The 24,976-nt window shown below is 32.8% G+C and overlaps 1 protein-coding gene across 23 annotated transcripts in view; it reads left to right on the top strand.

Moving 5' to 3' along the window:
- Positions 1–24,976, top strand: part of Cac (calcium voltage-gated channel subunit cacophony) — a 144,782-nt gene that overhangs the window by 96,940 nt on the left and 22,866 nt on the right. For 17 of the 23 annotated variants that reach the window (XM_070309037.1, XM_070309118.1, XM_070309097.1 and 14 more), the window contains exons 5-20: positions 2,208–2,311; positions 3,492–3,647; positions 3,915–4,132; positions 5,625–5,728; positions 6,871–6,986; positions 7,416–7,475; positions 8,183–8,284; positions 10,919–11,131; positions 11,230–11,657; positions 12,135–12,442; positions 12,826–12,945; positions 13,179–13,742; positions 13,951–14,296; positions 14,652–14,816; positions 19,730–19,840; positions 22,878–22,988. In XM_070309037.1, the coding sequence (XP_070165138.1) occupies positions 2,208–2,311; positions 3,492–3,647; positions 3,915–4,132; positions 5,625–5,728; positions 6,871–6,986; positions 7,416–7,475; positions 8,183–8,284; positions 10,919–11,131; positions 11,230–11,657; positions 12,135–12,442; positions 12,826–12,945; positions 13,179–13,742; positions 13,951–14,296; positions 14,652–14,816; positions 19,730–19,840; positions 22,878–22,988 (3,226 nt within the window). The remainder of the gene's footprint in view (positions 1–2,207; positions 2,312–3,491; positions 3,648–3,914; positions 4,133–5,624; positions 5,729–6,870; positions 6,987–7,415; positions 7,476–8,182; positions 8,285–10,918; positions 11,132–11,229; positions 11,658–12,134; positions 12,443–12,825; positions 12,946–13,178; positions 13,743–13,950; positions 14,297–14,651; positions 14,817–19,729; positions 19,841–22,877; positions 22,989–24,976) is intronic. The other 6 variants (XM_070309082.1, XM_070309064.1, XM_070309073.1 and 3 more) reach the window with 4 other exon arrangements.

Genomic DNA, 24,976 nt, shown 5'->3' with positions numbered 1-24,976 from the left:
TAAACATGTAGCAAGCAATTTAGTCGCCGTATTTAAGATTGAAATTGATTATTATTCTCTTCTGATTGTTAGGATATAATTTATTAGATCGTGTGTGTGTCTGCAAGAAAAAAAAGAGTTATTTATTAATGAGTAGTTAATATTCCCCGAAAGTGTTTTCTTCGAAACAGCAATTTGGATCATTCGTCTTTTATTCTGCTGAAGATGCGCTCTCATGAACAGGTAGACAGAAGGAGAAAACACACACACGCACACAGATGTGATGACCCGCGCGAAACGATGCCTATATTTAGTGGTTAGCTATCTTTAGCTGCAGTCACGCTAAATAATAGAGTCGACTGTACATTGTTAAATGGATACGTGTCCTCCTAGAGCACATAATGTTTAACAGCGCGATTATTTATTAGATAGTTGTACTTTTAGACGTTTATACGACAGACCAAATCGTTGCTTTATTTAATCATTTAACAGCATCCATAATTCTCGAAGATGGTTACTCTTTCGATTCTCATTGCTAGGATTTGCTTTCTGCTTTTATCGGATATTCTTTTTTTCATCATCTAGTCAGTCATCGACGATTTCGTCATTCACGTTACTGATAATTAAGGTTTCCCATTATTATTAATAGCGAAGGACACAATTATCGTTTTAATAGAGAAGGATTCATTTTCTTGATATCCTTGTTAAAATTTTGAATTGACTTTTGATTGTCATAAAAATATATTTTCTCTTCTCATTTCAAAATCTTTATCATGTACGCAACTCATTTTCAAATGTTGATAGATCTTTTTCTTTGATTTTATTTTCAGAATTAATCTGTTAAGAAAACTGGTATTGAAAATTGTTGAATCATTTTCAGTTCAATTATTGTTTCGTAACGGAGATATTTTTAAAATGATTTTTAATATTAAATGTTTTTCTTTCGTAATGCTAAGTAATTCAAGTGTTTTCTCAAGTTTCAGAGAAAAGAAAAAAGAATTCTTTATTTATTAAAATTTTATTGGTTTATTAGATTAAAAATACATTATTAAAATAAAATTATATAAAATAAATATGGTATATAAAAGTTTTTAATTCATTCACTAGCAGGATGAAAATGATCTAGCATCTCTCTATAATATCTGTTCTGGATTGAAAAGAACCTTTCCGAAAAGCTGCTGTTATTGGCAAGAGTCAGAAATAGATGAGAGGCGGTCGCGCGCGATGACCGCTCAGCGAACTGATATCTTCGAGAAACTAGAATCGCGCGAGTTACATGCGATTATACTTATCGCTAGTTCGCCCCAGCGTTTCACATGTTCTCCTAGACTTAGATATACAGTATTTCGTCATAGTCTAGAGAGAGAGAGAGAGAGAATACGTATATATAGCTACATTTACATGCCTATACATCGATCCTATTCTTCTTGTGACACCCTTTTCAATAGATCATTGTCCTATCCTGTCAGATCGTTTATTTTCGTGCATAATAAATTAATACTGAAACTAATAACATAGAGAAGAAATGTCAAATATCTCTTCGAGTATATTTGAAAGATACACATTTTTATCATTGCATTGTCTAAACAACGCAAAAATGTGTTATTATTAAAATATTTTTACTTGGATTTTTTATTATTAATTTTAATATTAATGTGTGTGTGTGTGTGTGAGAGAGAGAGAGAGAAATAAATACTGAGAAAAACTTTGATAATATGTTATCTAAAACATATCATTATGTAAAATAGACAATAAATAATTTCTAATTCTTTCAAATTGAAGTTTATACATTGAACATAGGATGGTCGAGAAACGTAAAAAATATTAAATTATTTATTTGACTAAAAATCATCAAGTAAATCTTTTTCTTTCAAATTTTTTTGCGACATTTATTTTTGAAATCAAGTCAAATTTTATCAGATTGAAATCTAACTTTTCGGGATTTGTTGCAGACTAAGATTCCAAATGTTTATCTATTTGCACTTTCGACAAATCTCAATTCGCTTCAATCTTCCATCTTTAATCTCCCACGTTATCGATCGCATTCGAAAACTCCAATCGATCGTCCTGATAACACTATCTCTCTTCTCCTTATCCCCGGGCTAGGTTTAGAGAACGCTAGTTAACCATCTAGTGGCCGTAGTCTAAGTATTTAAGAGTAGCGTGAGTATTAGCGTAATAGAGTAGTAAGTAGTAAAGTATGGCGGGTGTGTGTGTTTTTGAGGCAGGATCGTCACGGCATTCTCGCAAGGCATAAGCCTGGATATGGACCTGCGCACGTTGCGTGCGATACGCGTGTTGCGACCGCTCAAACTTGTCTCCGGCATACCGAGTGAGTAGCGCATCAGTACAGAAATTAGAAAAACGTCGAGCATTCGGTTGAGTTTAAAACTCCGGGGTTGCTCGGCGCAACGAGAGATTCCAAAGAGATCTCGTATTTTCAGGAAAGCCCTTTCGTTGTCACAAAATTTCCGAATATAGCGCACGAAATAAATACCCATATTCGCACCTTTATTAAATCTCTAGCGTGAAAAATTTTTATATTTTTAAATTTTGTATTTTTCCCTCTAAACGTAATTATCTATATTGAATAATTAAAATATCGTGCAGTCATCTTTATACATGAATAAATATGATTTTAAATCGAGGTGTGAGTATTGGCTAGAGACGCGTGGTTTCACCTCTTAGCGCTCAATGTTCCATTCGTGCATGATTGTGCGCGCACAGTTTTAGAGAATAAAAATATTAATAAATAATAAAAAATATTTAAGATATGGAATGAGAAAATCAGATGATCACATTTAGCGCTAAAGTATGCGACAAAAATGCATTCTCGTTGCTCGTGCAGTTTTTACATACGAATGAGTAATGACTGATTAGTGCTTACAGCTTGAAACTTCTTTGTATCTCAGATTTGGATACCTCGAAGATCGAATATGATCCGTCGTCGAGAATATATTTATTTCTCAAATAGCAGCTATATAGATTTAACGAGGAACGAGTTAACAAATATGAAGTCAAGTCAGAGTAGATGAGAATGTAGTCATATTTAATCGCAAATATATCTATCTATTACCCGTAGAATGCTTTCTATCAAATTAGATCGATCGTTTGTTTTATGTTTAGTAGTATTGCTCATATATGTAGATATTTTATTGAAAGTTCGATGTTGTATTTAGATGCGGCGGAGGTGTCCTAATCCTTAGAGAGAAGAATTTTGAACAATATCAAATATATTTATATTTTTTCAAGTTAATTTTTAATTAATTTCAAGTCAGATTAATGCAAAATATTAAATTATTATGTTACATACCACACACTACATTACGTTATGTTATAGTGATGTTAGATTATTTATGCAAAAATTTCCGTATAGTAATCTCGCAATAAGCAATAACAATGCACGAACAGGGAGAAATGAAAGTTATATCGAGCCTAGATTTCCACATTTATTGTATCTTGTGAGAATGGTCGTTGGACCTAATTACTCCTCGGCGATTTTTTGCGCATAGGTCTTCAGGTGGTGCTCAAGTCTATCATCAAGGCGATGGCGCCGCTACTGCAGATCGGCTTGCTGGTACTCTTCGCCATCGTGATATTCGCCATCATCGGCCTCGAGTTTTATTCGGGAACTTTGCATAAAACGTGCTTCAGTCTAATGGACATGTGTGAGTGTATTCGAAAATTCAGCCAACATTTTCAGAAATTTTCGAATAATGCTAATTCTTGTTATACTCTCTATTTTTGCCTTATTTTTTTTTTATATTTCTCTTTTATTTAATATATGAAAAATTATGAAGGAAAATTTTTTGAGAATATTGTGTGTACCATACATAAATATATATTTTTAATCTTTTTGGAAATATTCCTCTCGGATGCTCCCCTGACGTTGAGATGTATTTGAAATATTTTATAATATGTTGTGAATGTTGCAGCAATCGTAAAGGAGGGCGAGCAGGCGAGCCCATGCAACACGGACATCAAGGCTGATGCTCCAGCCGGGGCTAACGTGTGTAACCCTAATATCTCGGCGTGCAGGGAAGGATGGGAGGGACCAAATGCGGGCATCACCAGCTTCGATAATATCGGATTCGCCATGCTCACTGTCTTCCAGTGTATCACTATGGAGGGCTGGACTGCCATATTGTACTGGGTAAAGCAAGAAATATGTTCTTCAGTGTTAAAAGTCCTTTTCTTGTTTATTATTTATCGTCTCTTTATCTCTTTCTTTTTTCCTTTTCTCTTTCTCTTTGCTAAAACGTTATCGCGCACGATCTATCCTATGCAGCGTCTTTTTCTCTCTTTTACATCAAAGATCGATCATCGAAATTCTCAAATCAATGTATCGTATAGAATGTTGCTATCAGTGTCATCAATCCTATATCAACTGTCAATGCTTCATTTGAATATCACATTTTTGTACCAAATTAATTCCTTTCGAATTAATTCCTTGTCAATTAATATCCTTTATCCTTTTATAGAAGATGGAATATATTATCGAATAAATCAAATCTGATACGTGTGTGTACCTCTTTAACCCTCTGTCGCCCGCTTTTATTTGATTACTTTTCACATTGATCGTTGTACTCTTTTGTATTTTCACTTTTTCTTTCTGTGTTCTTAGCCGAATTCGCCCGTTTTCAGGAATGCAAAAACAGCTAACACTGACGTATATGTTCACCTTGCTCAGTATAACATTGTCAGTTCCAGTCTCCTTCTTCGATGTTTTAATATTGATGTTAACTGTATTTTTCATTGTGCTTAATCCTTTCGTGACTGCATTAATCTATCTTACAATTATTTTTATAGCAGAATTAAATATATGTATAAAAGTTATCGATAAGATGTATTTGTTTCGCTGTTCACGAAAGGGTTAATAATTAGCCGGTGGAACACACAACAAGGAGAATTTTTAACTATTTTATTGTTGTAAGTTATAAACAATAATTTATATCAAAGTCCTCTGCCTTATTGCTCTATCGGTTGTAAGGGTCATTAATCGTTAACTGTTGTATCTGAAAAATATTTTTGCAATCGGATAATCCGGGATAAAGAATATCAATTGGAAGAAAATGCCATGCTTGGAAATTTTTCCAAAACCTAATATTGTATACAGTTTTCCAGATATAGTTTTCAAATTATTGAATATATTCTAGTTTAATTAGTTGAAACTCGTGTTCTAGATTACTTCTCGAGATAGTGAGTAGTGATTAAGGAGATGTAACGAGTAGTCTTAGGTTAATTCCACAACATGGCACGTTTCTCTGATTCTGTTCGTTTTTCCCCGGATTACTGTAGCGATAAGGTTTCATAAAATTGATATTGTTTTGCGTAAATGAGGTCGATGAATTTTCAATCTATTTATTTTTAGATAAAAATTTACTCTTCACGTCGGACAAAATTTGTCTTTGTGAAGAGAAATGAAAATTATCGAATAACGATAAATAAAAATTCGAAAAATTCTCACACCCGGACGATTATATTTATCGCGTTACGTTTGATACAGCGAGAGTACAACCTGATGCCTCTATATCATATAACGATCTCTTTGTCATTAAATTAATATACATACCTTCGGCTGTGTAACCGGTGCATATGTGTATACACGACACTGCTTCTCATATCGATTCCGATCGGATTTGCAGACAAACGATGCTCTTGGCAGTTATTTCAACTGGGTTTACTTTATACCGTTGATCGTCCTTGGATCATTCTTCATGCTGAACTTAGTTCTCGGTGTCTTGAGCGGGTGAGTACGTTCTCCTTAAAACTTTTTCGCAATTTTTCCGCCCATGCCGAAATGATTCACGGGAACGGCGATCGTGCTTTCGCAATTCGCGAAAATTGCAAATAAAGTTCCATTAGTTCAGATTATCAATTTCTTTCCTCGTCAGGGAATTTTCTAATGAAAGAACGCGTGTCGAACGGCGGGCGGCTTATCGGAAAGCGAAGAGCAAGCGGCTCTTTACCACTGCTTTCAGTTCCTACTTAAAATGGATCACTCAAGCAGGTCTTCAATTAACAAACATTGCCTAATATTAGCGTGCAGTGAACCGTATCTCTTTGCGTATTTAGCACTATCATAACGATTAAAAATATAAATCAACAATCATCAGTTTATTACCGAAAAATATAAAAGAAATCAGTCATCACACAGACACGCACGCGCGTGCATACACACACACACACACACACACACACACATACACGCATAATACTTATTCTAAAATTGTAAAATTATTAATTACAGTAAATCTTAATTAATACCTTATGAAAATATCTTATTGTATGATATTTATTTTCTTTTATTGCAAAAAAGCTTACTATGTTTCTTAATTTATAAATTTCTATTATTTTTTTATTGGATATATACATGTATTATATTTATAGTTAAAGTGATTGTATGCGATCTTTGACACGTGAAAAACAAGATTCAAGATTATATAACTATACTTAGCACTGAATACGCGATGAGAATACGATGAAAAAAATGTGTATTTTATAGAAATGTAAATTTTTGGTATCGCAGCTCGTTTATTCAATTAACCACGCTAGATTATTTAATATTTAATTAAGAAGAATTAATAAGCGTATTTAAATGAGTAGTTAACAATAAATTGATTATACAGATTGATTCTGCATATATTGTATATTACACCACAATATACAAGCTAGTTTAGAGCAATCTACGAAACAAGTATATCGCAAAAAACAACAATTTGTTTCTGAAATATTCCCTATGATATTTTATTTAAACACAGTTAGCTTATCAAATATGCCGATATTGCTAGAATATTATGTAGCGGTACTGCCAGAAGGTCCCCTGCTAAACTTAATCTTTATAAAAGTGCTCCCGAGTAAGCTCCCATATTATCTGTATCACGCTTGTAGAGAGTTTGCGAAGGAGAGAGAGAAAGTGGAGAACCGACAGTCCTTTCTGAAGTTGCGAAGACAGCAGCAGCTTGAGCGCGAACTGAATTGTTACCTCAATTGGATCTGCAAAGCAGGTTAGACCAATTGCCGTAGAAGAAGTACAGTGAATTGAAAAGGATTGACAGGAATCTATTTCGCGCAGAATAAAAATACTTCTTCTTTACAAGGAAGGACGTTATAAATAATATAGAAATGTAATATACCAAATAATGTTCCGAGAATAAAGTTAAAAGCTGATAAGCAAAAAATAGAAATTAATGTGTTTCATATATTTCAATCTGATTTCAAAGATTGAATTTTTAATTTTCCAAACATATATTTCTGTCAATTTACTTTTAATTCTTTTATTCTGCAAAGAGCGTATGTGTGCGTGCGTGAGTGTGTGTGTGTGTGTGTGTGTGTGCGCTTGCAAAAGCTTGTTGTACGTATGAATTGTCTTTGCGTATATTGAAATATAAAAATATTACATTGATTACTATTAATACGTAATATTTAATTTTCAGAGGAGGTGATACTTGCCGAGGAGAGAACCACGGAAGAGGAGAAAATGCACATATTAGAAGGTTCATATAACGTAGAACGATTGATATCATGAATATTCACTTTCTTCAACTTTGCACTTTCGAAAAGATTTGCGAGACGAGCTCTATATCTTCGAAACGTGCTCGTGCATATTTATATATGAAACGCTTTCCTATATAAATGTACTCTCGTTCACACTTTTTTTTTGACGTAATCGAATGAATTTTGATTTTTTTCTTAGCGAGAAATACATTGGTGTCATATTTGTTCCGATGTTTTATAATTTTAATTAATAGAATAACGATATTCATGAGTACGTATTAGTTTTATTCTCATCTTTTATATTATGTAATAAGTCTGTTTTCTTTGTCATATCAGTTGCGCGCGCGCATATCGTACATACAAATATATTTTAAATAATGACATTTCTCTCTCTCTCTCTCATTATATTGTATTTGCCGACGTGTTTACGGTTTATGTGTAATTTTATTCAAAATTACTGATGAAATGTAAGAAATATTATTATTTGACATTACAATTTGCACGAATGTTATTAGACCGTATCTCTTATTTCATGTAAATATGAATCATTTGTAGCCTGTTGATACTTTTTTCATAAAGCAAGCGTGAAATTTACGTATTTTTAATAGCTGACGATAAAAGATTAATCAAAAATAATAATTATTTATTATTATAATTTATTAGAAAGATTGGCATAACTTAATATCTCTTCGTATGTTCTACGCAGTAAGAAGAAGAGCGGCGGCGAAGAAAAAGAAACTGAAAAATCTTGGCAAGAGCAAGAGCACCGACACGGAAGAGGAGGAAGGCGATGACGATCAGGACGATGGTGAGTTGTATTTTGCCAACATTCATCGAGTATTCTCTTTTTCTTATTCTCCTTCTTTTACATTCGAGTTATAACTCTTTCTCAGAGTGTTCGAACAAATACAAAATTGTGAAATCGAAACCAAGTTCAAGTAGTAAGGGATTTCACGGTTTCTAAGTAGTCAGAAGTTATATTATTATATGTCAATCAATGATTTCCTAAACAAATTGCGATAATATTAAAAAGCGATTGATAAGCTTAAATTAATAAAATCTTAGAAAAACAGATTTACGTTAATTTTAAATTATACTCAATGTTAAAATTTTGCGAATGACGATATAAAATTAGCTAAACAATGATATTAAATCTAAGGAATATATAAAAATATTGCGATATATCTTAAGAATTCGTGCAAAGGAAATCGTTGGTGTGCGAGAGATTTTGGCTCGCCTTTTTTTATCTCATTTTAAAACTTCTCTCTATTTATTGGCACGTTAGCGTATTTTCACGTTCATCGACGTTGATATTTTGTGGGTTCACGCCTGATTTTTATCTTTCGTATCGAGAAGAAAAGAAAAAAACGACGCTGATCCCCTTCCCATAATTTTTGCCGATGAACATTCTAAACACACGCTATCAGATGCTCCTCTTGTTTCAGTGCCTAAGAAAAAGCTCAAAGGTAACTACAACCGTGAATGCCATGACTTTTCGTAAAGAGCAACGTAAAACAAGGCTGTATTCGTAATCTTACGTGTAACTGTTTTATTTTTGTATTTTTATTTGTGAAAGATTTTTTTATGGTTGGTAAATACACATATATACAAGCAATATTGTGTGCGCGCGTATCACATCTACATAAAATTAGGCACGGACTATCGCTTGGTAAATAAATTGTTTGGTATCCATTCGCGTATACAGGATGTATCAATAGTCACGCATCTGTGGACATGTACATGCAGAAATTAATTTTCTCACAGTACAACACGTAGTTCCAATAGGGGATGGATATTTAGATATAATTTCGGATAGCTTCACATGCTCTTGTTAAATGATACATTTTTTTTTTTTTTTCAGAATAAATGTTGTTTGTATATAAATATTGATATAAACTTTCGAATAATAACAATCAAAAATTAATTCAATATCTCAATATCTCTTATGAGAAAAATAGAAGAAAATATATCATTATTCGAATTGAAGTATTTATTTATAATGCTTACTTAATTTTGAATCGTGGATCCTTTTGTATAAAAATATATACTGGCGAAACATACTTTACACATCCAAACGAAGTATATTCGTCTCAAGTAGCTAGATTATATATTATTTATTGTAAAATCGCAGGCTACGGTTTTATATATATATATACACGTAATAAAAAAATGTAACTATTGCATTCTATGTAATTATTAAATCGACTTGCTGCTGATGTTGTAGCTGATACAAATCGCTCGATATCATGCGAACATTGCGCAAAAAACAGATTCAACAACTTGACAATTAATTTATTTTTGTTTTCTAGGTATTGCTTCTATTGGCTGATGTGGCGATACACACAAATATTATATCTTTTTTGCGGCCGAAAACATTCATACAATCGTCCAAAAAAGCAAAATTTATAAAACTTGAAACAAATTTCTGAAAAAAATATTATAAATTTAAATAATCAAATGAAAATTAACATAATAAGCATATCAAAAGAAAAATATAAAAATTTACTCTCTCTCTCTCTCTCTCTCTCTCTCTCTCTCTCTCTTCATTAATTTAAATATATATTTTTTTCTACACCAGTAAAATTTTATTTTAGAATGATAATTGTAGCGCGTAATAATCTTTCTCTTTTTTTCTGTGGAATGACTTCTGGCAAAGCGATTAGATGCGAATGTTTCTGGCAGATTTAGATATACATATGTCATGATAAAATATCGATTAATTTTTTTATTATATAATCTATAATCTTAGCTAGTTAAAGCAAACTGACAGAACAGTAGATTATTTAGTATTGTCGAGTGAGGAATTGAATCCCCTGAGTAGTGTACTAGGAATCCCATCCCATAGAATTTCATAGATAGGCTGGATAGATACTAGCCTGTCAACGTTTATACATAGCGATTGAGTAGTCAGAACATGTACGCATCACCATATATAGCCATATCCGCTTAGTAGAATATATAATTTATTGTTAGAGTCTAGAACTGTGTATCTATTTATATCCATCTTTCGAAGAAAAATAAAATTTTCTAAGTTTTCCAGTCGATATATAAAATAATTCTGTAATCGTTCAGAGTTCCTCGCAATATAGATTCTCTTTTAAAACAAACTTAGAAAGACATCATTATTTACAATATTTAAAGTTGAAAAAATTTTGATTTAATATACATCGTAATATTTTAAATTACGCGATATCCAATCGCAAAAATAGCTTTTAGTAAGTAATAAGAAACGTGAAAACGTGTAGATATAGAAAAGATATTTTAAAATCAAACATAAATTATATAATTTGCATAAAAAACAAAAAATAAAATAAAAAACATATATTATATAATTATGATACATATATGATGAATTTAACGATCGACTGGTTCGCGTCTGTAAAACATGTCCCAGCAGTGTCGATTATGTCTTACACTGAAGAGATTTTTTTCTATTTTGTAGGGTTCTCAAGAACCTCCTATTTCAAGTCGAAGGTGAAAAAACAGGGCACGTGTTTGCAATTCTGGCGAGCCGAAAAGAGATTCAGGTTCTGGGTACGCAATTCCGTCAAGTCGCAACAGTTCTATTGGTTCGTCATCGTCCTTGTGTTCTTCAACACCATCTGCGTGGCAGTTGAACATCACAAGCAGCCGAAATGGCTCACCGATTTTCTCTGTGAGTATCGATTCGCTATTTAATCTAATAGCCCTCAAAATTTTTAATGGTTTGAAGAGATCGGAGCTCTTCGAAAATTGATCTCTTTTTATTCGCAGACTGCGCAGAATTTGTGTTCCTGGCCCTCTTCATGATGGAGATGTTTATAAAGGTCTACGCGCTCGGTCCCCGCACATACTTTGAATCGAGCTTCAATCGCTTCGACTGCATAGTCATCTCAGGCTCGATCTTCGAGGTGATCTGGTCCGAATTGAAGGGCGGCTCTTTCGGCCTCTCCGTCCTACGTGCCCTTAGACTCCTGAGAATTTTTAAAGTCACCAAATATTGGAAGAGCCTAAGGAACCTCGTGATATCGCTGCTAAGCTCGATGCGCAGCATTATCTCTCTTCTCTTCCTACTCTTCCTTTTCATTCTCATATTCGCGTTGCTCGGTATGCAGCTATTCGGCGGTCAGTTCAATTTCCCCAAAGGCACGCCGCCCACCAATTTCAACACCTTTCCCATCGCACTACTCACTGTCTTCCAAGTAAGTACAACCGATTGTTATTACGATTTTAATATATATTTAAGAGATTCAATAAGATTCAACTTTTGTAGATGTCAAATATAACAGCAAGATAATTAAAGCGTATATATATAATTTATTTGCAATATATAAAAATATCGTATATAATAGATATTCAATCTTTTATTCGCCATATTGTGAAGCGATTGAGTTCAATTTTATGTAAATATAAATATCGCCTACTTTTATATTGTATTAAATATTTTAAAATGCGCTCTTTTCTAGAAATCTAGTTGGTGGAAAAAACTTTATAGTCTCGTTAATCTTTGAAAGATAGCTGATAATATAAATACATGCAATTCGTGTATCTTAAAATTTATACACAATAAAAATTGAGTATCCAATTGAGAGTAAATATAAGCTAACAATTATTTACATTGTTTCATTATTTTACGACAAAAAATTTTCAATTTGTATAATAATTGATGATGCTGACAGATTTTGACTGGAGAAGACTGGAACGAAGTGATGTATCAGGGTATCGAGTCACAGGGCATGGCCTACTCGCTCTACTTCATCGTGCTGGTACTCTTCGGCAACTACACCCTGCTGAATGTCTTCTTGGCTATCGCCGTCGACAATCTCGCAAACGCGCAGGAGCTGAGCGCCGCCGAAGAGGAACAGAAAGAGGAAGATAAGGAGAAGCAGTTGCAGGAGCTCGAGAAGGAGATCGAGTCGCTGCAGAAGCCCGGGGACGGTAGTGCACCGAAGGTGGAAATCTGCCCTCCAAGTCCAACCCAGAATTTGTAAGTCTCCCTTTTTTCTCTTGTCATTCGTCTTAAAATTCTCGTCTCTCCCTGTCGCTTTGTCGCGTATACTTATAGCCAATTATAATTTATAGCAAATGATCATTTTTAACTAGAGTGTAAAAAATGTTTTTCATTTTATATTTAAAATCGAAATTATGTTCTTAATCGTATATGCTCTAATGAAAGTAGCGGAAACTTTTTATGACAATTTGGAGTTGTGAATAAAAATTTAGAAAATTCATCGATAGAATTTGCACAAAGTCATTCTTCTCGGGCTAAAATTTTTCTGATTATGATTAATAATTCTCGTCGTAGTTATTAAATAAGAGAAAAACATATAAAGGAAGCACGAAAATAAAGAACGATCTTGTTTTCTCCAGCAGAGATGGAAGAGGTGACAACCAAGCATCCGAAGAGAGAAGGCAGGATGAAGATGACGACACGGGACCAAAACCAATGCTGCCATACTCCTCCATGTTTATACTGTCCCCTACGAATCCGTAAATTCGATCATTCTACAATTTTTCTTTCAAGATTAACTTTTAAATAAATTATAATAAATTAGTGAATTTTTTTTCTTTAACATTGAAAAGCGCAATAGAGATCTAAAATATTTTTTATTAGCGATCGCAATGTTTCAATATTTTTATCTCAAGAATAAAATCAGAATTTACGATAGTGTCGTTTTAAGATTGTTGTTCTCGACGCGAATAACGAGACTTCTTGCTCGCAGCGTAAGAAGAGCCGCCCACTGGATCGTGAACCTTCGGTACTTCGACTTCTTCATAATGGTGGTGATATCGCTGTCGAGTATCGCGCTGGCCGCCGAGGATCCCGTCTGGGAACACGCGCCGAGGAACAGGATCCTCAATTACTTCGATTACGCGTTCACCGGCGTCTTCACCATCGAGATGGTACTGAAGATCATCGACCTCGGTATCATATTGCATCCGGGCTCGTATCTGCGCGAGTTCTGGAACATTATGGACGCGGTCGTAGTGATATGCGCTATGGTGTCGTTCGCCTTCGATATGAGCGGCAGCTCGGCCGGTCAGGACCTCTCGACTATAAAATCGCTGCGAGTGCTGCGAGTGCTCAGGCCACTTAAGACAATAAAGCGCGTGCCGAAGCTAAAGGCGGTGTTTGACTGCGTGGTGAACAGTCTCAAGAACGTCATTAACATTCTCATAGTGTACATATTGTTTCAATTCATATTCGCTGTGATTGCGGTGCAGCTGTTCAATGGTAAATTTTACTACTGCAGCGATGAGAGCAAGTTATCGGCAGAAGATTGCAAGTGAGTATGTTACGAATCATCCCATTTACTTTTACTTATCGAGAAAGTTTCGAAAAGTATGAATAAATATATTAGAGCATTTAATAATAATGAAACATACACATAACACCAAGATATTTATCGCATATTTATTTTTTAATAGTGTAAAGTGTAAACCATGAATGGTGCAAGGTGAAACAAATGGGAACTAATTTCGTTTTCGCAACAGAGGTCAATACTTCGTTTTCGAGGATGATAACATGCTACCGGAGCTCAAGAACCGGACCTGGCAACTCCAGTCCTTTCACTACGACAACGTGATGGTGGCCATGCTGACGCTGTTCGCCGTCCAAACTGGCGAAGGCTGGCCGCAAATCCTGCAGAACTCGATGGCGGCCACGTACGAGGATAAGGGCCCCATCCAAAACTTTCGCATTGAGATGTCCATTTTTTACATCGTTTACTTCATCGTCTTTCCGTTCTTCTTCGTCAACATCTTCGTGGCCTTAATTATCATCACATTTCAGGAACAGGGGGAGGCTGAATTACAGGACGGTGAAATCGATAAGAATCAGGTGATATCTCGCGCGACAATTATTTTTTCATTTGCATCGAATTCGTTTGTCGAAATATGTTTCATGTTTTTTTATTGACGATCAATATAAAAACTTGGTAAATTAGCGGCAATGCGGAGTCATTCTACGTGTCATTAAAATTCTAACGGTTGAAAAAAAAATTTATGTATAAAATAAAAGATATAAATATCATTATATTAATAAGATAAAAAATTATTTTTATATATATTAAATATACATTAAAAATATATATTATATATTCTTGTGTTTTTTTTTTTTTTAATTTGTAAAGTTACCTTTTAAAGTTACTTTTTTATTAGCATCAAACATTAATAATTTTGTGTTAATCTTTCAGAAATCTTGTATAGACTTTACAATACAAGCTCGCCCGCTCGAGAGGTACATGCCGAAGGAACGGAATAGCATAAAGTACAAAATCTGGAGGATAGTCGTATCCACACCATTTGAATATTTTATCATGATACTTATCGTACTGAATACAATACTGCTTATGATGAAGGTAGGTGTCACATGATCTCTCTTTTGCACTTAAATTTCTCTAAAGGGAATTTCGCTAATCAGATTACAATTTTTTCTTCTCGATCAGCTCCGATATAGAAAAACGCGGGTAATGAATAAAGATAGAGTCCTGAAATACGTATTCCTTCTATGAAAGCAGTCGAAGGCAAAAATTTTTTTGAACATAAATCAAATCGGTTCAAAAGAATTTTTACAAATATTTAGATTATTTTTGTTTTCGATTTCTCATGTCGCGACTCTAAATAAGAAAGAGGCAAAAAAAAAGTGCAAATTATTATTTTTCATATGTATCAATCGAGTAAAAAGCGTTTTTTCTTATTATCTCTCTAAAATCTACATAATATTCCTGCATATAAAATTTATTCTCTTTACAATTAAATACAAAAACTAACAATATATATATAATGTTTAACTTAAGAACAGAAACTTGGCTTAGATCTCAATCTTGCTAGAGCTGCGACGTATCGTTCATTTAGTTTTGAATCCTGCGATACTTATCGTTTCCAATTTCTTTTCAAAGTCTGCGCGTTCTTTTGGCGTAAGATCCGTTAGATCTATCGGCAACTTTAACCAATCGACAAACAGTCTTGTATCTAGCATAACGAAGATACGCGAGATCGTAAAAGAGAATATGTCGCGTCTAAGTGCAGCGTACGTAATACCGAATGACTATACGATATTTATATATCACGTTATATATACGTACGAGGACATTGTTGTTCTTGCTTGCTGATATTTTCTAATCGTTTTCTTTGTATAATTGTATCACTCTTGTATTTTACCAATACGTGTACACAGCTATGTCGAATATTATCTTATCCCGTTCTTTGAATCTACCCCCGCAAAATTTTTCCTTTTCAAGCGATATATATTATTCGTGTCATTTTTACATTTTATTTCTGAAATTAATTTAGATTTCCGATAATTGACTAATGATTTAAGTCATTTCTCTTCTTTTGATAAGTTGTGCATTTAATTTAATTATTATCCTACGTGTTTATTTTAATTAATATCTTATTGTCAGTATACTTTCAATGAATTAAATTATTAGTATTTGTAGATCTTCGAATTATTAAGCGAATTTTTGTAGAACTCGATTTATGTTTAACATTAAAATTATGAAGCAAAATTGGTAGTACATCATTTTGTATGACAATTTTTATAACGTAAACATTTTTATTCTTGTCACAATACTTCGAAGATCAATAAGATGAAATAGAATGTTTTCTTTGCTCAATTATGTTTTTTAAATTTTGTCGTATATTCTCGTATTTGTTTTTCTTATTTTAAAATCAGTTTCTGATCCCTCTTTCGACCAATTGCATGGCTGTCGCTGTGTCCTCGTTTTCGAAGTAGATATATTCGAAAACGTGCGAAGGAAACACGTTTTTGAACGTCAATGTGTGATCTCCACAACAACACACACAGATATTAACACAATGTACGTTCGACTTTTGCATTCGCCTCGCTAATACCATGTTTTAACTGGTAGCGAGGTGAAGCGATCGCGTTGCACCTCAACTCGTCCTCGCTTGATATAACTAAAATGATTTAGGAAACTAGGGTGCCGGAAGAGATTGCAACTTCTTGGCATCCACAAGTCCTGCACGCGAGCTCACATGCTGTTTTAAAGTACCCTTACACCTTTTAACCTCTATAAACTTCTTTTTTTCTCGGTATCTCTCTCAACGCAATAATCGCAAATTTTTCTAACAGTTTTAGAATTTATTGTATTTGTGTAAAGTTAAGTACAGTAATTAAATTTTTGGCTAAATAAGAATGCAAAAAAAAAAATTAGTAGTTATTAAGAAATTATAAAAAAAAAATATTTCTTATTTATATTATTGTACCGTCATGATCCATAAAATCATTAGAAAATATAATAGCTGTTAATATTCAATAATACAAGAATAATAGTTACAATTTTTTAATGGATTTATGAAATTAAAAAGATTAGAAGGTATTCACATAATAATATTTTAAGTACATAAATATAATAACTCCTAATCTTATTTTTTTTTTAAGTTTTTACATTATGTCATTTATATTTTTTGAAATTTTATTTTACTTGATTAATAATGATAAATATAAATATGAATTTGAACACACACACACATATATATATATATATATATATATATATATATATATTTATTTATATTTATATATTCGAGTTCTAAATTCATTGGGTTCTAAATAAAAAATTTGTTCATTGAATTTTATTATCTTAAACTTATTTGTATCGCTAATTCTTCTGATTAAAAATTAGATTCTTTTGTCATAAATGGCAGTTGCTACATTTTTTACTGCGAGATTTTTAATTTCACTTTCCGATTCTCTATTCACTCACTGTTGTTAGAATAAACGAGTGCGAATCGACATTAGCCCGGATTCGCGCACGCTTTCACTCTTGAACTGAATTCTGAGCCTGACTCTAAATTTCTTCATTTGCCTCCCAGTTTCCTTAACTTATACATTTTAAGAACGCACGAGATAGATATTTCTCTTTGGAACGAGATCACAGCTTGAGCCTGGACTCGTTAAATTAGAGATATAGGCACACACGTGCTGATTCAAATTTACACGCAACGCCCGATTAATATGATTTGTGGTCGGACTTGTTTGCCTGAAAAAAGACAAGAAAACACGGAATGTTCAGCTCACTTGCACACGCACTGCATCGTCTTGAGAGCACATATCAAGTGAGGTACTATGTGTTCACATTGCTCGATACGCTTGCGCGAACGAGGGGGGACAATATTCATTATTGCTTTAGAATAACTATAGAAATGATAAAATTTCTAAATTTTCAGAGAAATCTTGGAAAGGAAATAGTGGCATAAAAATCAAATATTTGCATTTTATCTGTCAATATCTCACGACTAAAATAATTAACTTGTAACTTGATCGGAGAGAAAATTTTTTTTTTTTAATTGGGAAGCAAATTTTTTCACCTCTAAATGTATGATATTTCACTTTATTTCTAAAGTGAGATAGGAATGATTATTCTAGTCTCACATAATAATTAATATACTTATTTAATTAATTATTAAAATATTTATTTAATAATTATAAAATAATGTAACACAAATTGAAATCAATTTTCAACGCTAATCAACTATAATTGATTGCCTTCCCGTTCGAATGGCGACCAATGTACGATATATATACGTATGTACATATTGGATGCTCACGCACTTTTTCTCACACACGTGCAAAACTGCGTGTCGCATGCTGGCTGCCACCGAAACAGATCGACCAATATTAGAAGTTAAACGAAACAGCAACAACATTAGATATCCACTGAATGTGTGTGTGTGTGTGTGTGTGTGTTTTACAATGACAGAAAACACACTCTGCACGGGGTGTCCGCACGTTTTACCTTTTCCTTTTTCCTTCCCCTCAAAAGAAAAAAAAAGACAGATTGCAAAAAGATGTGAGCACTTCGAGAAACGAAGTAATTTTTGACGATTTCTTCGTTAATTGAATTGCACTCTTTTTGTGTTCCGGAGATTTACTTACTTTAAGTACCTTTGTTTGATTATTTCTTTTACGTTTCTTTTTCTCTTTTTCTTATCACAATCTTTCGCGATTAGTTTCTTTAGACACTTAGATTCGGATATATATCCAACTTTTGATCCAGACTCCATGGGAGATGATGATAAGAAGAGAATTAGTTTTATATAGGTCTTCTCCTTATCTCTGTTTTATTACTTATCTAAAATTTAAAAAAATTTATCTTGAAAGATTTTTTTCTATAACGTTAAACGATTTTCTTCTTGTCGTTACTTCCGACAGTGTCCATTATTCAGGAAATTCCCGATATACGATCCATTAATGCCAATTAAAATCAGAAGACCAATTAATCAATTATATCACTATATATTAATTATACCAGTATATGATCAGGATGATGTTAATTATTTGAAGAATAATAGTGTACAATACAAAGTGCATATAATGGTACTGTACTATATCCATGTACACACAATTAACATACGCATTACATTCGTTGAAAGACCAATCGCAGGAATATAAAGAAACAAAAACATTTTATTAAGTATATATTTCCACACACACATCCAGTAGGTTCGTACACGTATAAGTTAACGACGATATATATAAAAGAGATACCCTCCCCACATTGTTCAGATATAAGATGACATATATCATTATATTTTTAACATATATGTAATTCGCATATCTCTCGTGCTTTATTAGACATATCATTCGTGATTAAAACTGTGTACCAATTCGTGACACATGAATAAGCTGATTTATAACATTGATTTACAAATCATTGTCGAGCGTAATATAATTTATTTAAGATTTTACATTATCTCCATTTTTTTTTCTTTTTTTTACTTTGGTTATCCTGCATACGATACAATTTTTACAGCTATGCAAATAAAATAGCACGAAGGGCTAAAGCTAAGTAAAGCTGCTTCAGCAGGGTTGATCTCGCGTCAGAAATATTCTCGGAATTATTTTATGTTATCGCTATAAGAGTGGAAAATATTAAATTAAATTTGTTAATTAAATCTAAAGGGGCACAGACGATTCCAAAACGCACTGCATACTTTATTTTGTTTTTGCTCGACTGTTTTGCGTTAATCTTGCTGATGCGAGTTTTACCTCATTATTACGATACCTATTGTGCAGCACAGAATGTTCATGTATCGGTGCACAGAATTTCGGCGTGAAAAAGAAAGAAAAAAAAACGGAGCCGCTTCCTCTTTTCTTACCAATAGGGAAGGGAAGAGGGTCGTGCTAACAACAACAAAAAAAAAAAAAAAAAAAAAAAAATTGTCCACACGAATTATGCAGTTTTATAAGCTTGTACATACATATGTTTGTTTGTCGGCCGTGTATTTGTCAGTGTATGCATTGCAGCATCATCGGCAAACCGACTTGTACAAGAATACGCTGAAGTACATGAACATGTGCTTCACGGGGATGTTTACTGTCGAGTGCATACTGAAGATCGCCGCATTCGGCGTGAAGGTAGGCACCATATACTACCAACAATTTTCTCTCATCGAACTTTCTCAATTTATTCCAAATAAAGCGAGATTCATAATTCGAAACTCTCGCCAAGTCGAGTAGCGCGAAAAATGGCTCCTCTCGTAATCGTTTCCCAAAATAGGAGAAATGCCTGACAAATTTTCCATCATTGTCGGAATAATTAACAATTAGTCATTGGAAATGCAACACGTAAATAATTAATTTAAATTAAAATAACAACGATAAATATATTTTAAATGTATATTACATACATTGATTTATTAGAATAGAATAAAAAAAGAATACAAGAGATAATAAATATGTGATTACATTGGTGTAATAAACATATGGTTATATAAAAAAAAAAAAAAATGGCGGAAAGGAAACGTATCACGAGGGTCAATTTTCGCGTCGCCCGGTAAGTGCCGCTTGTTAGAAAGTAATTAGAGCGTTTCTTCGCGAGTACCGATGTAATAATACAAACGTCTCGAACATTCTCGGTACTCCGGAGACATATTCCGTATACTTTCTATTCTCGCGCGTGTACAAGTATATAGAATATACTATTTAGTGAACTTTCTGTGCGCAGGGCTGAACAAGCGCTAGATGCTGTCGGAGTAGTTGTAGCGTTTCCATTTCTCGATATACCTCGTACGAACATATAGATATGTATCTCGATAGAATTAGAATGATATTTTTTTCGATGGTGCTCTTCTATGGATATAGCTGCAAGAACCTAGATAGAATTTCTTTTAATTACACGTGCTCTCGCTGTTTTGTCTTTGGGACCGAACCAGTAAGATGAACTCTACAAGTACTTTAGTATGCAGAAAATGCTCAGCTCTGTACACGTAATTGAGCTTCAGGGCAATTTGGGAAGATAGATTTGAAGCATTAAAATTTTCACTTTCATTTTCATTTGATTAGGAATTTTTTATGCAAAATTTAGTGCTGATTTACTGCTCCATTTGCATCGCTTTTTAAATTTATATTTGTTTGATATTTATTATTTATTATGACTATCTATATATAAGCATTGATTTTTAAAAGATTTTGGGCGACTCTCTATTTAAAAGACATTGTAATTAAGGAGACGCAATTATTAATTATATAAAAATTTTATAGACTCGAAATAACTTAGAATCAGATTTAAACATTTATTATAAAATGCTGGTGTAAAAAAAAAGCAAAAATATATAAATCTTCCCAAATTTTCTAAATCCATAATTACACGATAACGATAATGGGATCAAATTATTAATTGTAAATTCAATATTGCAATTTTGATTTTTATAAACAAGGTTGATTTATATTTTTACGATATTAATTTACTTATCTATCTTATCCCGTTATCGTGATAGCTAATTACACTGACTTCATACAAAATACTATATAAATTTAAATTACGTTTGAATGTTTGTAATATATATATATATATATATATATATATATATATATATATATATATATATAGATATAGATATTCAATCGTAATATTAAACTCTAGAGCGAGTTTATCTGCAATATTCTATATGTTATTGTAATTTACATTATATTTTAACGAAGCTTATAATGACAAAGCTGACAAGCACGCTCTTAGAGTTGCAATTAAAATACAATTCACACAAATATTTACAATTACACTACACATACATAGACGATTCATATGTCATACATCTAGCACTCACTGATGACCCAAACACGACGAATGAAAAACACAATTCTTACATCGGGTTATTTTCAGTTTGTCTTTTACGCTCCTTGTCTCTGTCTATCTATTTCCTCTCACTTTTCTCTCTGTCTCTCTTTCTATCTTTTTCTTTTTCTGTCTTCCTGTGTATTCTGTTTTCGCGCTCGTCGTCTTGATTCTCAAAGTACTTTCAAAACGGGCGAAAAATAAATCGAAGAGGAAGTCTCAAATATCGAAGATGGGTGTACAGAAAGGAAGCTCCGTTTTTTGACATCCCTTGCATGTTTTGCCTGTCACCTTGTCTGCATCTGCACGCAATCACTTGCACGGTCTGACATGTTTTTGATCCTCGCATGCGTACATCACGATTATTATGACTGCGTGTTTTTGCCGGCCGGAAATAACGACAGTGGCGATGAAGTGACGAGAATGATGGTGATGATGATCATAACAATGATCTGTATGATAATCGTGACAAGATTAAAATCGAGGAACAGCCGCGAAAGCGTACCTCGTCCATATTCGTCGCATGCATGCCATTGTGTTGTGGGAAAGAGTAAAAATTTCCGTCTCACTAGCACACACTCAGCACACATGGAATCAAACGTCGTATACACATCGATCGAGATTTACGTATTACATATCTCTTGAAAAATCACAATGTGAGAGATTGGTTAGATTTGCTTGGTAACGTGGAAGAAGAAATGCTTTTTCATTAAAAAATAAAAAGAGATCAAATTGAGAGTTGTTGCAAAATTAATGTAATATTGAATAACAGTATTATTTTATTAAAAATGATGATTTTGTGTCCAAACAATTTTCCGAATGATGTACCAGAAGAAATATAAATTTATTCTTATATATATTTTAATATGTAAAATATTATAAATATCATAAAACATGTTTGATAAGACAAATCTCAAAAATAACGGATAGCGTAATTAAAGAAAATTTACTTTTTCACATTACAAACTTTTGAGATGCATTACTGAAATTTGTAATAAAAGTACAAAAATTTAATAAGAATTTGAAAGAGAATTTAAAAGTGGAAAGATCAGTAATAAATTCAAGAAATATATTTTAGCTCACAAGAAAACACATATTTCCTGATTTATTTTGTGCAAAGAAATGTTTCTTCTATAAATCCAATAGCAGTTTTCTCTGCTTGGACGAAAAATAGATGAAATGAGCGATCGAATACAGAGATTATAATTAATAAAGGATAAAGAGATATATGGTAATATATACGAAATATATACTGTGTACATGTGATATATATCAGGGCGCACAACGGAATATATTAGAATCTGGGTTGTGTTACGTCTGTGTGTTGGGTGTATTTTGTAGTATCACAACGCGCCGGCAGTTTTATTGGACTTCTTGACCATCGTGAACTTGGTCGTCACCCTCCTTTTCCTCATTGAGTGCATCCTTAAACTCGTCGCCTTCGGATGCAAGGTATAAACAAGCCTCTTAAATCGCTATAACTTCACCACTCTCACTCGATTCACACCGCAATTATACCACTGTAATTCCACTGAGACTGATATCACTCATCGGTTATCATTAAACGCGTGATTTTACCGGTCGGAGGATTCACGTGAAGAAAGTGGGGATCCCGAAAACTGGCGAGAGGAACGGAAGGGAACACACCGAGACATCGCGAAACTGCTTGTCGCGAATAAAATAAAACTATATTGCAATTCAAAGTAAAATTTCTTAGTACGAGATTTCTACACAAATCTATATACTTATTCAAGAAGTAGTAATTGCCAGAAAACAGGATTTCGCCATTTATGAGTTTAAAATAATTTGTTACTTCTCATAGATTTCTCTATTTTAGATATCAAATTAACCTTGATATAAGTGTTAAGGTACCGATAATTAAGAGTATTATTAAGAGTAATATATATTTGTTGAACGCTTCTTTTTTGCAATTAAATCAAAACTTGTAAGCAATTAATTGTTCTAGAAAAACGAGTAGATAATAAAAGTTTGATTTATTTATTTAATTATTTAATTTAAGTTGTTTCTTAAATAAAATTTTTGTAAAATGATCATCAAAAGAGATATTGCAAATTAAGAAGTTTATTAAGAAACGACGATTAAATAAATTTTTGTCGAATAGAAATTATCTCAAAGTCAAAGTCAGAATAAAGAAGTAAATTCCAACATGAATTTTACACAGACATATCTTGTATAAATTAAATAACTGATTCAATACGTGATATTATTTTTTATGTATTGCGTGATATCAAATGACGACTCCTTTTTTCTGGTTTAAGTAGAAAAAATATTGAATATTAAATTCGCGTGTCTCTATCTATCTCTTTCTCTCTCTCTCTCTCTAGTTTGCTTGCTATTACCGGCATGCTCCCGTAGATACTTCTCTAGAGGAGATCCCGTCACTTGTACTCCAGCCGATTATCGATCACCAAAGCGTATAACATGGATAAACGCTTTAGAGAAAACTCACGCGAGAACAGATCTCTTCGTCTTTGTGGATCTGCGATTCTTCTATAACTATTTTAAGCTGAACGTCATAATCGATGTATAAACATTACTATTGTTACAAGCGTAAAAGGGGAAAAGTTGAAATTTGTCTTTTATAAGAAAAATTAGTGCAAGAATAATATGATATATATTTTCAATTATTTAATTAATTAATTTAATAAACAAATATAATAATAATAATATACAACTTAATAATTTTATTATAATAAATTACTTAATCACTTTTAACAGAAATTTTTTATGTCTGTGTGAAAATAAAGTAAAATTACGCGATAAAATCAACGGAACATCTATTTATCCATGTAATTAAATAATATTGATAATTGATTGAATAACAATAATTTTATTCAAAAATTATTCTACGATACGAAGAGATTTGTTCAATGATCATTACAATATCTAGAAGCACCATTCAGAGAAGCACACGTTACAGAGAGTTTCAAACATAGAAAATATTACATTCATATGGGAGTGCTCGCAAATACAAACATGCATACAACACATGTACACAGGCACTTACACATACATACACACTAATTAGTGTGATACATTCATAGAAGAAGCAGACTGTACCATACTTTTCTTGTATTCTGGAATCGGAAGTCTTGTAGTTTCTTTTTTAGATGTAGCTACGCAAACATATCTCACAAACACTCTCAAGCTACGCCCAAGTTCGTTTAATAGATCACCGAGACATGTAAATGATTCGTCAAGATTACTTGCTTGCTGTGGATTTTATTGTATATCAAGACACGATGAAGACAAAAATAATTTTCAAAAAATCGGAAGGACTCCAAAAATATTAGATTATTTGTTATTTATATAGGAATGTGTTTATATGTTATTAATTTTTAATTTCTAAATTCTTATTCCCTTTAATTTCTCTAAGCAATTACAGCGCAAGATTAATTTGGAAAAGCGCATTTGCAAAA

Source organism: Polyergus mexicanus, unplaced genomic scaffold (genome assembly GCF_030449975.1).
Source record: "Polyergus mexicanus isolate NDT 795.1 unplaced genomic scaffold, iyPolMexi1.0 SCAF_2, whole genome shotgun sequence".
Taxonomy (NCBI): Eukaryota; Metazoa; Arthropoda; class Insecta; order Hymenoptera; family Formicidae; genus Polyergus; species Polyergus mexicanus.
This window is presented reverse-complemented; position numbering and strand designations above follow the sequence as displayed.